Genomic DNA, 13,381 nt, shown 5'->3' with positions numbered 1-13,381 from the left:
CCGCATCTGGAGTACGCTCAGTCAGTATGGTCTCCGTTTCTACGTAAACACGTAAATCTGATTGAAGGAGTACAAAGACGGGCAACAAAACTTGTTCAAAAATGTCGTAATATGTCTTATGAAGAACGATTGCGTGAATTAGATCATCCTACGCTCGAGTTTAGAAGACATGGTCCAACTTTACAAGCACATCAACTATTACGAAAAAGATACCATCCCAAACAAGATAGCCCGTCGAACGCGACCAAACAGAAGGCACAACTTTGAGATGATTCCAAACTTTGGAAGCGATGGACTCCGTGGTGTACAAACGAATTCCTTCTTTTATCGAACTATACCAACCTGGAATAAATTGCCAAAAGATGTCGCTGAAGCAAAGACAGTCGAAGTCTTCAAAGAAAGACTCAACACTGCATGGAGTAAACACCCGAAAAGATTCAACACAAGACAATTGTAAAATACGTTGTATAATCACGATCAGTTCCAGAGGCCCTCGTGCGCCTAGAACTTACAGTTACATTATAATAATAACAACATGTGGTATCAACGTGAATGCTTGGACATGAGCATTGACACATTCAATAACTTTGTAAATGATAAGTCAATACCATGGACATGTCAAAATTGTGATTTTCAGAGTGATTCCAACAGTTCGAACACAACATTGGATACTTTCAAAACACCAAACAACAGCAAACCACATGTAAGAACAAAAACAGCAGAAAGATTGACTCTTGTAGTTTGCAACTTCCAAGGTATCAAACAAAATTTAGAAATGGATCCCAACGACCGCTTTCAATCTCAAACACTAGATAACCGAGCTCAACGGCAAGTGTATCTTGTTCAAGAGCAAACCTGGAAAAATTCCCAAGCCGAGAATCCTTTGCATTGAAAGTTGTCCATGCGTTCGCCCTTGGGTCTAAAATCAGTGTGATACAGTGGGTTTGTTGCCGTAAACCCCACAAAGAAATTGGACTCCACTATCATGATTACGTAACAAAGGAAGACGACCAAATTATTAAGAGCACTGATCACCCCGAGAAACCCGTACGCCCTTCGCAAACCAAAAAGGAAATAGCACAGACCTCGAAAACTTCCATAACCACGAAATTGATATTCTAATGGGCTCAGAATCGCACCGATGAGAAAAGAAACATCCGAGTGCCTGATAAATATACAGACCAACCTGACGGCAAAGTTGGTGTGATCATAAATTATAAAGAGGAACTAATTATTGATGAAATAAAACACGAAACCGCAGAAATTGTTTGCTTGAAAGTACAAAAAACTCTTGTTACCGCTCAATGTACAACACAGACATCCAAAATAATCAATTGATATCAGAAATCAAGCAAATGATGTAAAAACTACAAGAACAATCCCATATGGATAGGAGGAGACTTTAACTTTCCAGATATTGATACTTTAAACAGAAGCATCACAATCCATCAATATCTAAAGGCACTGAATGAAAACTTTCTAGAAACTTTTGAGACATGTGCATCGAAGCAGCTGGTAGACTTTCCAACACGCTTAGAAAACACACTTGACCTACTACTAACAAATCGACACGGTCTTCTCAACACTTGTACACCTACTATGGGTTATATTTATCCACTAAGCCCTTCTAAGATCTTCAACCTTTTGTTGTACGGTGATCCAGAATTACCTTTCAACCTAAACAACTCAATAATTAATCTTTCCATTTACTTTATTCCTGACTCTGAGAGGTTTAGTGGTGCCTTATTTTAGCTTTTAAGATCGGTTTGCTTTCTGGAATTTAACTTTTAATCTACCCATATTTCTCTTTTTTTACCAATACAATGAAAGCTGTTTATATTTATTTTATAGAATATATTTTTGAGTCAGTAATTCTTAAATTAAACTGAATCATAAATTTTTATGCATTAGTCGTGCTTCAATTTATCTATTATCTTTCACCGTTTGTATCCTTTGGTTTGGTATCGCCATGCAAATTCCATCATTGCTTCTGCCACTGACCTTTGAACTTGATGTTTTTTAAGAATTGTTTAAAATTGATTGTTGCCAATTTATTTTGATCATGATGCAGAACTTAGACGGTAGCGAGAATTTGGCTCCTTTGAATGATAATTTGCCGCCAAGAGGTAGAGCCCGAGGAAGAGTTGAAAGAAGAGGCGCAGTACGAGGTGTGGGCAGAGGTGAAGGTAGAGGCAGAGGACGAGGTGTGGGCAGAGGACGAGGTGTGGGCAGAGAACGAGGTGAAGGTAGAGGCAGAGGACGAGGTGAAGGTAGAGGCAGAGGACGAAGTGAGGGTAGAGGTAGAGGACGAGGAAGAGTTGAAAGGAGAGGCACAGTACGAGGTGTGGGCAGACGAAGAAGTGAAGGTAGAGGCAGAGGACGAGGTGAAGGTAGAGGCAGAGGACGAAGTGAAGGTAGAGACAGAGGACGAAGTGAAAGTAGAGGCAGAGGACGAGGCGAACGAAGAGGTAGAGGACAAGGTTTGGGCAGAGGTAGTGGACGAGGTGTGGGCAGAAGTAGAGCAAGGGGTCAATATAGAGGCAGAGGACAGGGTGAAAGTAGCAGGCTTGGAAATACCATCAGAAATCCAAGGCAACGTGAAACAGAACAACAAGCACAAGCACGCCAACAGAGAAATGCTGCACGAATGCGGGTCCAGCGTGCAAATGAAACTGAGGAAGAATCCAATGAAAGAAGGTCTCAGAACACCCAACGTGAAAGGAAACGAAGGACTGATGTAAATGCAAACAGGCCTGCTGGATGGCATCAAAATGCTCACCAAAGAGCCCAACAGCGACGGACTCGTATTTTAGGCATAGCACGTACTGCCTTCCTTCCTGAGGAAAATTCTTTAGGTGAATTTGATCAGCTTTGTACTTTTTGTGGGGCATTAAAATTTGAGGGGGAAAATGATTTTAAGTGTTGCTCGAATGGAAAAGTTGCGCTTCCCCCGCTGCGACCTTTTCCACCTCAGCTTCACCAACTTTTTACAGGAGTTTCAAACCAAGCTAAGAAGTTTAGAGATAAGATTCGACTCTACAATAACTGTTTTGATTTCGCTTCTCTTTCTGCCAATATTGCACCTCCTTCTTGTCGGGGTCCACCTACTTTTAGAATATGTGGACAAATTGTGGACACATAGATATGGTAGTCTATTCCCAGAACAAGCACACCGGCCACAGTATGCTCAGCTTTATATCATTGAGGCAGGGAATGCTTTGAACTTACGGATGCAGAACCCATCTGCTGCAAATTGTGATCGCGAAATTATGGCTATCTTACAGAGTGTTCTTGGCGATGTTAATCCTTTTGCTGCATCTTACAAGTATATGAAAGTAGTTGAGGAGCAGGAGAACGCATCAGCACTACAAGAAAATCGGCCTGTATCACGAGTGACAATGAGAATGGTTGAAGGTCACGACAATAGAAGGTATAATGCCCCATTGCATGAACAGGTTTCAATAGTTTTCACAGGGGAGGACGGTGCTCCTCCTGCAAACCGAGTAATTGTGGTATACCCACACAACGAGCCTCTTCAAAGATTACCGTTGACTTCTTCTAACATAGATCCTATGATTTATCCTTTGATTTACCCTAGAGGGGATATTGGCTGGGATATGAATATGAGTCATGCTGCAGAGCGAGCTACAAATGTTAGAAATCATGTGACTATGCTTGAACATTTTGCTTATAGATTGGCTATTCGTCGAGAATTCTCTGCACTCCATTTGTCTGGTTATTTTTTTTCAGCAGTTTCTTGTAGATGCGTACACCCGAGTTGAGGGGTGTAGGTTACAGTACATCCGTTTTAATCAAAAGAATCTAAGGGCTGATTCGTATAGTGGCCTTATGGATTACCTTGAAAATGCTGCTGGCCAGCGGAACTTGAATGCAGGAAATGTTATTGTTCTCCCTTCTACTTTCCTTGGGTCCCCTCGAGCAATGCACCAGCTCTATTTGGATGCAATGGCTGTGGTTGCAAAGTATGGTAGACCTGATTGCTTCCTAACTTTTACTTGTAATCCGAGGTGGAAGGAAATCACTGACAATTTGTTACCTCAACAAACAACCAAGGATAGGCCTGATTTAGTTTGTCGTGTTTTTCGATGTAAGCTTTATGCTTTGAAAAAAGAAATAAAGCAAGATTGTGTTGATGTCATAGAGTTTCAGAAAAGAGGCCTGCCACATTGCCACATGCTCTTGCGTTTCACTCCTGAGTTTAAACTAAGAAATGCTGATGACATTGATGCTTTAATTTGTGCAAGGATTCCTGATATTGAAACTGAGCCTGAACTATACGAGATAATCAAAACAAACATGATTCATGGGCCATGTGGAGCCCTCAATCCTCAATGTCCTTGTATGGTGGATGGTAGTTGTTCTAAAAACTACCCAAAATGTTTCAATGATCGTACGCTCCTTAATGTTGATGGTTTTCCTCACTACTACCGACCTGATGATGGTCGAACTGTGCGTGTTCGAAATTTTGATCTTGACAACCGATCAGTTGTACCATACAATCCATATCTGAGTAAAAGGTTCAATGCACACATTAACTTGGAGGCCTGTGTTTCCATCAAAGCGGTTAAGTATTTATACAAGTACATCTATAAGGGTCATGACTCAGCCCACATTGAACTCGCTGAAAGAATTGATCACGATGAAATCAAAACTTTCCTTGATGCACTTTATGTGTCTGCACCTGAAGCATGTTGGCGTTTGTTTAGCTTCAACATGCACACCCAAACTCACATCATCACAAGGCTTGCTGTACATTTACGAAACTTCCAAAGGGTTTATTTTCAACCTGGAGGCGAAGAAGGTACTATAGAGAGAGCACAAAACAAGGACACCGTGTTGGCAGCTTGGTTTAAATTGAACCAAGAAGACCCAACTGCAAGGACTATTTTATATCCTGATATTTCAAACAATTATGTTTTCGTCAAAGCCACATCAAAGTGGAAAGTTAGACAACGTGGTACAGTCATCCCTAGATTGTATAGTGCCAGCCTCCGGGAAGGAGAAAGATATTTTTTGAGAGTTTTATTGCTTCATGTTCCAGGAGCTACGTCTTTTGAAGATTTGAGAACCTATGATGGTCAGATCTTTGAATCTTTCAGGGAGGCCTGTTTAGCTCGAGGTCTTCTGGAGGATGACAACATTTGGGTCAATACCCTAGATTAGAAAAACTTTTTCTACAATACTTATTCATGGCGGGCCAAATAACCCAAATGAATTGTGGGAATCATTCAAGGGGTACATGATGGAAGACTTTTTGAGGTATCACGATGCATTGCATGAACAGCTGGTTTTAGCTGAGCTACTGAGGACTTTAGAAGATGCTTGTAAAACCTTGGTGGATTTTAATTTGAATAACCTTTGAATATTGATTTGCTCTATGAAGAACCTAATGATCAAGAGAATAGGCAGGCGGCAGACAGGATTAGACCGCTGTTAAATCCTCAGCAAATCAATATTTCTGACACTGTGCTTGATTCTCTTGCTGTGAATGATATTGGTACTTCTAAAGTGTTTTTTCTGGATGGTCCAGGAGGTACAGGGAAAACATTCACACATAATTACATCATCAAAGAGGCAAGAGCTCGATCCTTCTGTGTTGCAACTTCTTCTTGGACAGGGATTGCAGCTACTCTACTCGATGGTGGTAAGACTTGTCATAATTTATTCAAGCTTCCAGTACCAGTCAATGATTGTTGTTCATGTAATGTGAAACCAACGAGCAAACATGCTGACTTTTTGAGAAGCCGGCACATTTTCATTTTTGATGAAGCTTCTATGATTTCTAAGTATGCTTTAGAAGCTATTGACCGAATGCTGAGAGATATAAGTAATAGTGATGTTGCTTTCGCTGGAAAGGTTATTTTGCTGGGCGGCGATTTTCGGCAGACACTTCCTGTGGTTAAGAGAGGCACTGCGGCACAGGTTGTAGAAACATGTCTCAAAAGTAGCTACATCTGGGCATTGGTTAGAACATTCTATCTCCATACAAACATGAGGACAGGGCCTGAGAAACAAGAATTTTCTGAGTTCTTACTTCGCCTTGGTGCCGGCGCACTCCCGGTGAAACCAGATGATCCTTTTAAAGGATGTATCCAAATTCCTGATGAATGTGTGTTACCCGAGAACTCCGATTTGGTCCCACATATATTTAATTTCCAAAACGACAATGATCAATCAACTAAAGTAATATTGACGCCAACTAATAATGAAGCATTGGAGATCAATGAGAAAATTCTAAGATATTTAGGCGGTGATGTTCGCACATACTTTAGTTTTGATTCTGTGATGGTTGACACCCAAGAAAAAGTTGATCTTTATCCACTAGAGTTTCTCCATTCGCTCACACCAAGTGGGATGCCAAAGCATAGACTAAATTTAAAAGAGGGATCTATAATAACGCTAGTGAGAAATTTGTCATTAAAGGACGGCCTTTGTAATGGAACACGTCTGAAAGTCTGTCGTTTACAAAATAACCTGATTGATGCAGAGATTCGGTCCGGATTTTCCGCTGGGGCGGAACTTTGATTCCAAGAATAACTTTTTGTCCCAATGGCACCAATCTTCCATTTCAGCTAAAAAGGGTCCAATTTCCAGTACGCCTGTCCTATGCTGTGACAATCAACAAAAGTCAAGGACAGACCTATGACAAGGTTGGAATCTCACTTGCAAGACCTTGCTTTGCTCACGGCCAATTGTACGTTGCTTTCTCACGTACACGTTCTTTTCAGAGTGTTAGGTTGGTTGTCTCTAAATCCCATGGTCAAGGGTACAAAAATGGGAAGTGTCTTACTAAGAATGTAGTCTACCCACAATAATCAGGTAGAATTGCATAACTACCTGGAAAAAAATGGTGTAAAGATAAAATTTTGCACAGAGGTCCAGGAACATGTCAGGAATCACCAAAAAAAAATCGCCACCTACAGGAGGTTGGGAACACCTCCAAATCCATAATGGCAGCCACAGTAGTGAAAAATGCAAAATAGTGGAAAATAGAATACAATTTTTTCAACTTCAAAACTTTGGGGCAGCCTAGAGATTTCAAAAATGGTTGGATTTGGCTGAAATTTGGCACACTTAATCTTTGGGTAAATATTTGGGGTTGTTTTTTAAATTTTTCAAAAAATTTTGATTTTTGGGGCCTGGGGACGAGTTTTTCGCCAAAACGAGGCTAAAACTTTTGGGCAGCCTGGAGACTTCAAAAATGGTTGGATTTGGCTGAAATTTGGCACACTTGTTTCTTGAGTGAATATTTATGGGTCTTTTTTTCATTTTTCAAAAATTTAGATTTTTGGGGCCTGGGGACGAGTTTTTCGCCAGAACGAGGCGAGGACTTTGGGGCAGGCTGGAGACTTCAAAAATTGTCCGAATTGGCTGAAATTTGGAACACTTCTTCCTTGGATGAATATCTTTGGGATACTAATTCATCCCTGACATTTGGGGCATGGGACAAGTTTTTCATAACTGCAACAGTTGGTCCTCCCAATAGTTGGAAAAATACTGAAGTATTAATTTGGCACATATGACCATATATTTACCTTTTGTATTTTTCAGCAAAAATAATAAAAATGAAAATCTAATTGAAATATATACACTAGAAGAAAAGATGGAGAACCAAAGTTGTAGTTTGTGCAAAGAAAGCTTCAGTGAAGAAGACCCAGCTGTGAATGTAAAGAGAAAAGGATTAACTTCTTTAGTCCGCATAAGTAGTGAACGAGGTTTAGATGAGTTACACAGGTATTTCAGTATTTCATTTGTTATTCTCTTACATTTATCTTCTAGAATTTGAGATCATGTTGGGTGGGTGATTTTATATCTTTATCAAAGTTAGGCAGCCAAAAGAACAGCAGGAAAATAAGAGAATTAAAGCCACTTGTAAACTTAGAAATAAAGCAAGTATAAGTAACTTAAAAATTCAGATTGGTTTTGTACTTTCAAAGTCATTTTTCACGTTTTTTTTTGTTATTCATAGTGCTTGTAATGTTTCTTTTTAAGAACTTTTGAGCAAGCATTGGTTTCGGATCCCATTGGAAAAATCTATGTTCACCGCGATTGTAGAAGAGATTTTATCGATGATCGTGGTAAGAAAAGTGAAGCAACACATGAAGAACAAAGTGCTTCTGTTCGAAAAAGTTCACGTTTGTCACTTGATGAGAAAATAATAATTGATTGGAAAAAGTGTTGTTTCATCTGTGGCGATCAAGTGGATCGACGTTATTCAACCGTCATTCCAGTACGCACGATTCCACTTCATGGGACTCTTTTGAAACGATGTGATGAAAGAGATGACGATTGGGTAAATGAAGTCCGTCAACGGCTGCAAACATGCAACGATCTATGCGCTGAAGAAGCAATATACCATGACAAATGCATGAAGAAATTCACCATCCAGCGTATAAACACGACCTCGAGCAAAAAAGGACGCCCAAATGATTCTGAGAGGATTAAAATTTTTGAAAAAGTCTGTGTTTGGTTGGAAAATCAATCTGACTTTGAAACTTATACATTGACAGAGCTCCACGAGGTTACGATAGAACTGAGTGACGGATCAGAGTGCTATTGTCGAAAGTATTTGAAACAAAAATTGGAAGAACACTATGGAGATCATTTATTCTTTGCCCAACAACCAGGTAGATCAAATATAATTTGTTTTAAAGACTACGTTTGGTTTGTCATGAACGAGTTCAAGAAAGCAAAGTCACAAAACCCCATCGATCTTATCATTGCAGCTGCAAAGATGATCAAGAACGATCTCAGAGTCATGCCCTTTGACAAAACCACATACCCTGATATTAACAAAATGGCAGATATCGAGTATGCAGAATCTTGGGTTCCAGATAGCTTGGTTACCTTTTTGAGTCACTTGGTTTCTCCACCCTTGAAGCGGGCAACCATCGGCCAATTGATTTCACAAAATTAAGGCAAGATCAATGATTGCTCCCATTCCATTTGGTATTGGTGTTGATATCGACAAATCGTTCTCGACAAGATGGCTGGTCGATCATCTAAGTCAATTCGGTCTATCAGTTTCATCAGATGAGGTACCCCTTAGAATAATGTTTAGCGGGAAGTTATTTCGATGGACAGCTCTAATTAAAATTTCTTATTCTCTTCCTCAATTTTCTTCTACATTTCATCAATTTTAATCCTTCTTGTGTTCGATACGTGTCATTTTTCACATCAAGATCCTATATTATAATGTTACTTAAGAATGTTTGTCATCTGCTAAATTTTGTCCTCACCTGCTTGCTTCGTTTCCTAGGAATTGATTCCAAATAGATTTTGTGAAATTACTTTCTCGAAGGGTTTGATTACCTTGGTAATCATTTGAAAACGAAGCCAGCAGCAATTTTCGCGAGGTCATTCATTAAAAAGGTCTAACGATTTCTTCCAAGGTACGCCTCTTCAAAGAATCAGCAATTACAAGTGCTCGCGAACAACGCCAGGAAGAAAAGAAAGATTTTGAACAGTGGATAAGTGACAACTCTGATTTCAACATTAAAAACACTTACTGGTAAGGGGACGTTTCACGGTATGGGTATAATCGCAGCGTCCAACAAACCTTCGACTTCCAACATCATCAAAAGGATCAAACATAAAGAGTTTAGTGGATTTGCAGAATCAAATGTACCTTACTTTCGCAGCAGTGTTTCTGGGTTATCAACAGTTAAGCTAAGAGCATTCAGGGAACTCACTTCTACTGCTAAAGCACCAGCTCCTGTTATGAGCTTAGACCTGCTGTGGAAAGCATCGTGGCTGTTCCGAAAATCAAACTCAAACTGGTCGGGGTTCATGCAAACAGCGACAAAGAAACAGGATGAGTCATTCAAACGAGATGCAATAGAATTCTTACCAATCATCGACATGGAACCAAATGATGAAACCTGCATTCATTCGACATTAGTTTTCGTCATCAACGAAGCAAAGCGTCATGACATACCAACACCCTGTATCACCTTCGACCAACCACTTTACCAAAAGGCGTCTGGAATCATCAGAACTGAGGAATTCAATATGGTTTGTAGACTTGGTGGCTTTCACACTCTCATGAGCTTTATGGGAAGTATTGGTAACATGATGGGTGGTTCGGACCTTAAAGAGTTGTTAGAGGAGGTCTACGCTGAAAATTCAGTACCGCACATGCTTTCTGGTAAGGCCTATTCAAGAGCGCTACGGTCACATCTTCTTGCGCAAAGTGCCCTTGTCAGCCATATTATTGAGTTTGTTGTAGAAGATGAAAAGATCGACCTGAAACCCCTGGAAGTAATGCACAACAATGCAAACGATGTTGGTCTGACAGATGAAGAGATCAGGCGTCTTCAGACAGATGACACACTCGACAAGTTGAGAAAAGGTGTTGAGTCGTATTGCAAGAATTCAAATTCAAATTCAAATTCAAATTCAAATTCAAATTCAAATTCAAATTCAAATTCAAATTCAAATTCAAATTCAAATTCAAATTCAAATTCAAAACTTATTTATTCGCCTGCATGTCATTAAAAATTTACATATTTAAGTTTGTATAAATTAGGGGAGGGGAGGCAGGCCAGGAGTCCATCCAATAGACGTTTCCGTCTAATCATATGGAATGGCTACCTGGACGCAGATTTTTTTTCTGTGGGGTTGATATAACTATTAGAGTAACAATATTCCAAATAACAAAGTAAAAAAAAAAAAAAAAAAAAAAACTCAACGTAACTATCGACAAAAAAAAATATAGTTATATAAGTAATCTTTTGTTTAATAAATCAAATTAGAGTATTTCTATATCTATATGGACTTTCATTTTTCTGGTATGCAAGAGGTCAATTTGAAGGAACTCGCTTATCTTTTTTTTGATCATATATCCAGATAATGGTTGTAGATCGATTTTAGTATGTAATATTAGCTGGTTCCAGTTTAAAAGAGATTGGTACTTAATCGATTTCAATCCATAGTTTAATGTTTTGGCTTTTGGGCGCTCCAAAAGTTTCAGTTCGTTATTTCTAGTAAGATTATGAGACAGAGTTTTGAAGTTTAAAATGTTCGTAACAGCTTCAGGAGAAAGATTAGTGAGAGTTTGATGTACGAGTCGGATATTGAACTTTGTTACAGTATGTGGCAAAGTTGGAATATCCAGGTTAATGAAAAAGGAGCAGATTCTGCATTAAAATCTGAAAAAGTCAAGATGCGCACGCATCTTTTTTGAAGTTTGCCTATTCTAGAGTTTTGAGTGAGACTTTGCCCCCATACGATTATTGCGTATGACAAATGAGAGTGAAAAATAGCATAGTATAAAGTTTTAAGAATGGTCTGTGGAACAAAGTGACGCAGTTTGGATAAAATGCCATTTGACCTTCTAAGTTTTGCGGATAAATGATCAAAATGGAAATTCCACGCTAGACATTCATCGAGAAAAAGACCAAGATATTTGACACATTTCGAAAATTTCAAGACATGCCCATCAAGATTGAGATTCATTGTATATGGTACAGGTTTATTTTTACTTCTAAACAGGATAACCTCAGTTTTTGTAGTATTAAGAGAGATTTTGTTGGCACGAAGCCAAGAGGAGAGTCTGATTAAGTCAGAATTCACTTTCGTCTCAAGTGAATTTAGATTCGAATCGGAAGAGAGAAGACAGGTGTCGTCAGCAAAGAGGTTTGTTTCGCTATTCAGAATGGCTTCAGGAATGTCGCGCACAGCAGCCTTGTGGATCCAATATATTGAGTACGTGGATATTATCAAAGAATTTATTTGTGCTGAGCGAACCTCTAATTGGATGCTGCATCTGCAGGCGGTGACGAAAATGGCCAATCTCTTCGCGGCTACAGGGCATGTCAACTACGCTCGATGCACGCGTATGTACGTACAAGACATGCTAGATCTTCCCAACAGTCACCCCTGGCTACATAAAAAATTCATGGACGGTCATCATGCAATTCGTCGATCTGACAGGTTCTGGGCGGGTCTGTGGTCAGATTTAGTCATTGAACAAACCCTGATGTGCTCCTTAAAAAGCAAAGGTGGTCTTACACGTGGTAGAGGATTCACAGAGAATGTGCGAAACCTCTGGGTCTGGTCTATCAGCCATTCAGCTGCTGTGCATGAAGCCATGACAACATTATCTGGTATCAAAGCAAAGAGTAGTGAGCAACACGTGGAGATGACTGACAAACGAATGCCGATTGATACAAACGACCACATGAAGTTTTATCGGTGGCTCGAGGCACGCAACCCATTCAATATGGAAGATGAACACCTGTACTCTCTATCAAGCGGGTTGGTCTCCATTAAAGGCGAAGATTAAAGGCGAAAGCTCGCAATCGATGCTTCAGAACGCTTATTAAAAGAGCAGCAGCCACGATGATAAGACACAGGGATGGATATAATATTTTTTATCAAACTTTTGTTCTATGCTCTTATCATTTTAACTTGTAATTATATGATGAATAAAAATGGGACTTAAAAAAGCTCATTCTATAATCTAAAATGCTTTTAACTACTATTATTTACCATGAGTTGTGTAGAAACATTTGATTTGGTAATATAAGTGTTCCAGAATTTGGAAAAGGCAGCTCTATATAGAGTAAAGGAGAAATGTGTCCAATTAATAAGCACTATTTTGAATTTTTGAATTTTTCACTACTGTGTTCCAACCATTTTTGAAGTCTCCAGGCTGCCCCAAAGTCTTAGCCTCGTTTTGGCGAAAAACTCGTCCCCAGGCCCCAAAAATCAAAATTTTGAAAAAATGAAAAAATTACTCCTAGATACTCACCCAAGGAATAAGTCTGTCAAATTTCAGCCAAATCCGACAATTTTTGCAGTCTCCAGGCTGCCCCAAAGTCTTAGCCTCGTTTTGGCGAAAAACTCGTCCCCAGGCCCCAAAATTCAAAATTTTGAAAAAATGAAAAAATGCCTCCTAGATACTCACCCAAGGAATAAGTCTGTCAAATTTCAGCCAAATCCGACAATTTTTGCAGTCTCCAGGCTGCCCCAAAGTCTTAGCCTCGTTTTGGCGAAAAACTCGTCCCCAGGCCCCAAAATTCAAAATTTTGAAAAATTCAAAAAACAACCCCAAATATTTACCCAAAGATTAAGTGTGCCAAATTTCAGCCAAATCCAACCATTTTTGAAGTCTCTAGGCTGCCCCAAAGTTTTGAAGTTGAAAAAATTGTATTCTATTTTCCACTTTTTTGCATTTTTCACTACTGTGGCTGCCATTATATATTTAGGGGTGTTCCCAACCTCCTGGAGGTGGCGATTTTTTTTTGTTGATTCCTGACATGTTCCTGGACCTCTGTGCAAAATTTTATCTTTACACCATTTTTTTCCAGGTTTTGGTGGGTTTTGACCTAATTCTACCTGATTACAAATTCTATAA

General features: G+C 39.4%; 2 protein-coding genes across 2 annotated transcripts; both read left to right on the top strand.

Moving 5' to 3' along the window:
* The first annotated feature begins 2,105 nt into the window (after positions 1-2,105).
* On the top strand, positions 2,106-2,741 carry LOC136804401 (probable inactive protein kinase DDB_G0270444). The gene has a single exon (XM_067061115.1). It carries the CDS (start codon positions 2,106-2,108, stop codon positions 2,739-2,741), a length of 636 nt encoding a protein of 211 aa, XP_066917216.1.
* Positions 2,742-3,230: 489 nt separating this feature from the next.
* LOC136804400 (uncharacterized) lies at positions 3,231-6,546 on the top strand. The gene is made up of 3 exons (XM_067061114.1): positions 3,231-3,653; positions 3,751-4,978; positions 5,405-6,546. The coding sequence occupies exons 1-3, from the start codon at positions 3,231-3,233 to the stop codon at positions 6,544-6,546; spliced, it is 2,793 nt and encodes a 930-aa protein (XP_066917215.1).
* The last annotated feature ends 6,835 nt before the right edge of the window (positions 6,547-13,381 follow it).

The sequence above is a fragment of the Clytia hemisphaerica genome, unplaced genomic scaffold (genome assembly GCF_902728285.1).
Source record: "Clytia hemisphaerica strain Z4C2 unplaced genomic scaffold, Clytia hemisphaerica genome assembly, whole genome shotgun sequence".
In the NCBI taxonomy this organism is placed as follows: Eukaryota; Metazoa; Cnidaria; class Hydrozoa; order Leptothecata; family Clytiidae; genus Clytia; species Clytia hemisphaerica.
Note: the sequence above shows the minus strand (reverse complement) of the source record. Positions and strands in the feature narration are given on the sequence as shown.

Bases quoted from the DNA above. Each gene is read 5' to 3' on its own strand.
- LOC136804401 (XM_067061115.1), top strand. From the start codon at position 2,106: ATGATAATTTGCCGCCAAGAGGTAGAGCCCGAGGAAGAGTTGAAAGAA.
- LOC136804400 (XM_067061114.1), top strand. From the start codon at position 3,231: ATGCAGAACCCATCTGCTGCAAATTGTGATCGCGAAATTATGGCTATC. The intron at 3,654-3,750 runs GTTAGAAATCAT...ATTTTTTTTCAG, and splicing joins CTGCAGAGCGAGCTACAAAT to CAGTTTCTTGTAGATGCGTA. The intron at 4,979-5,404 runs GTACAGTCATCC...TGCTCTATGAAG, and splicing joins GTGGAAAGTTAGACAACGTG to AACCTAATGATCAAGAGAAT.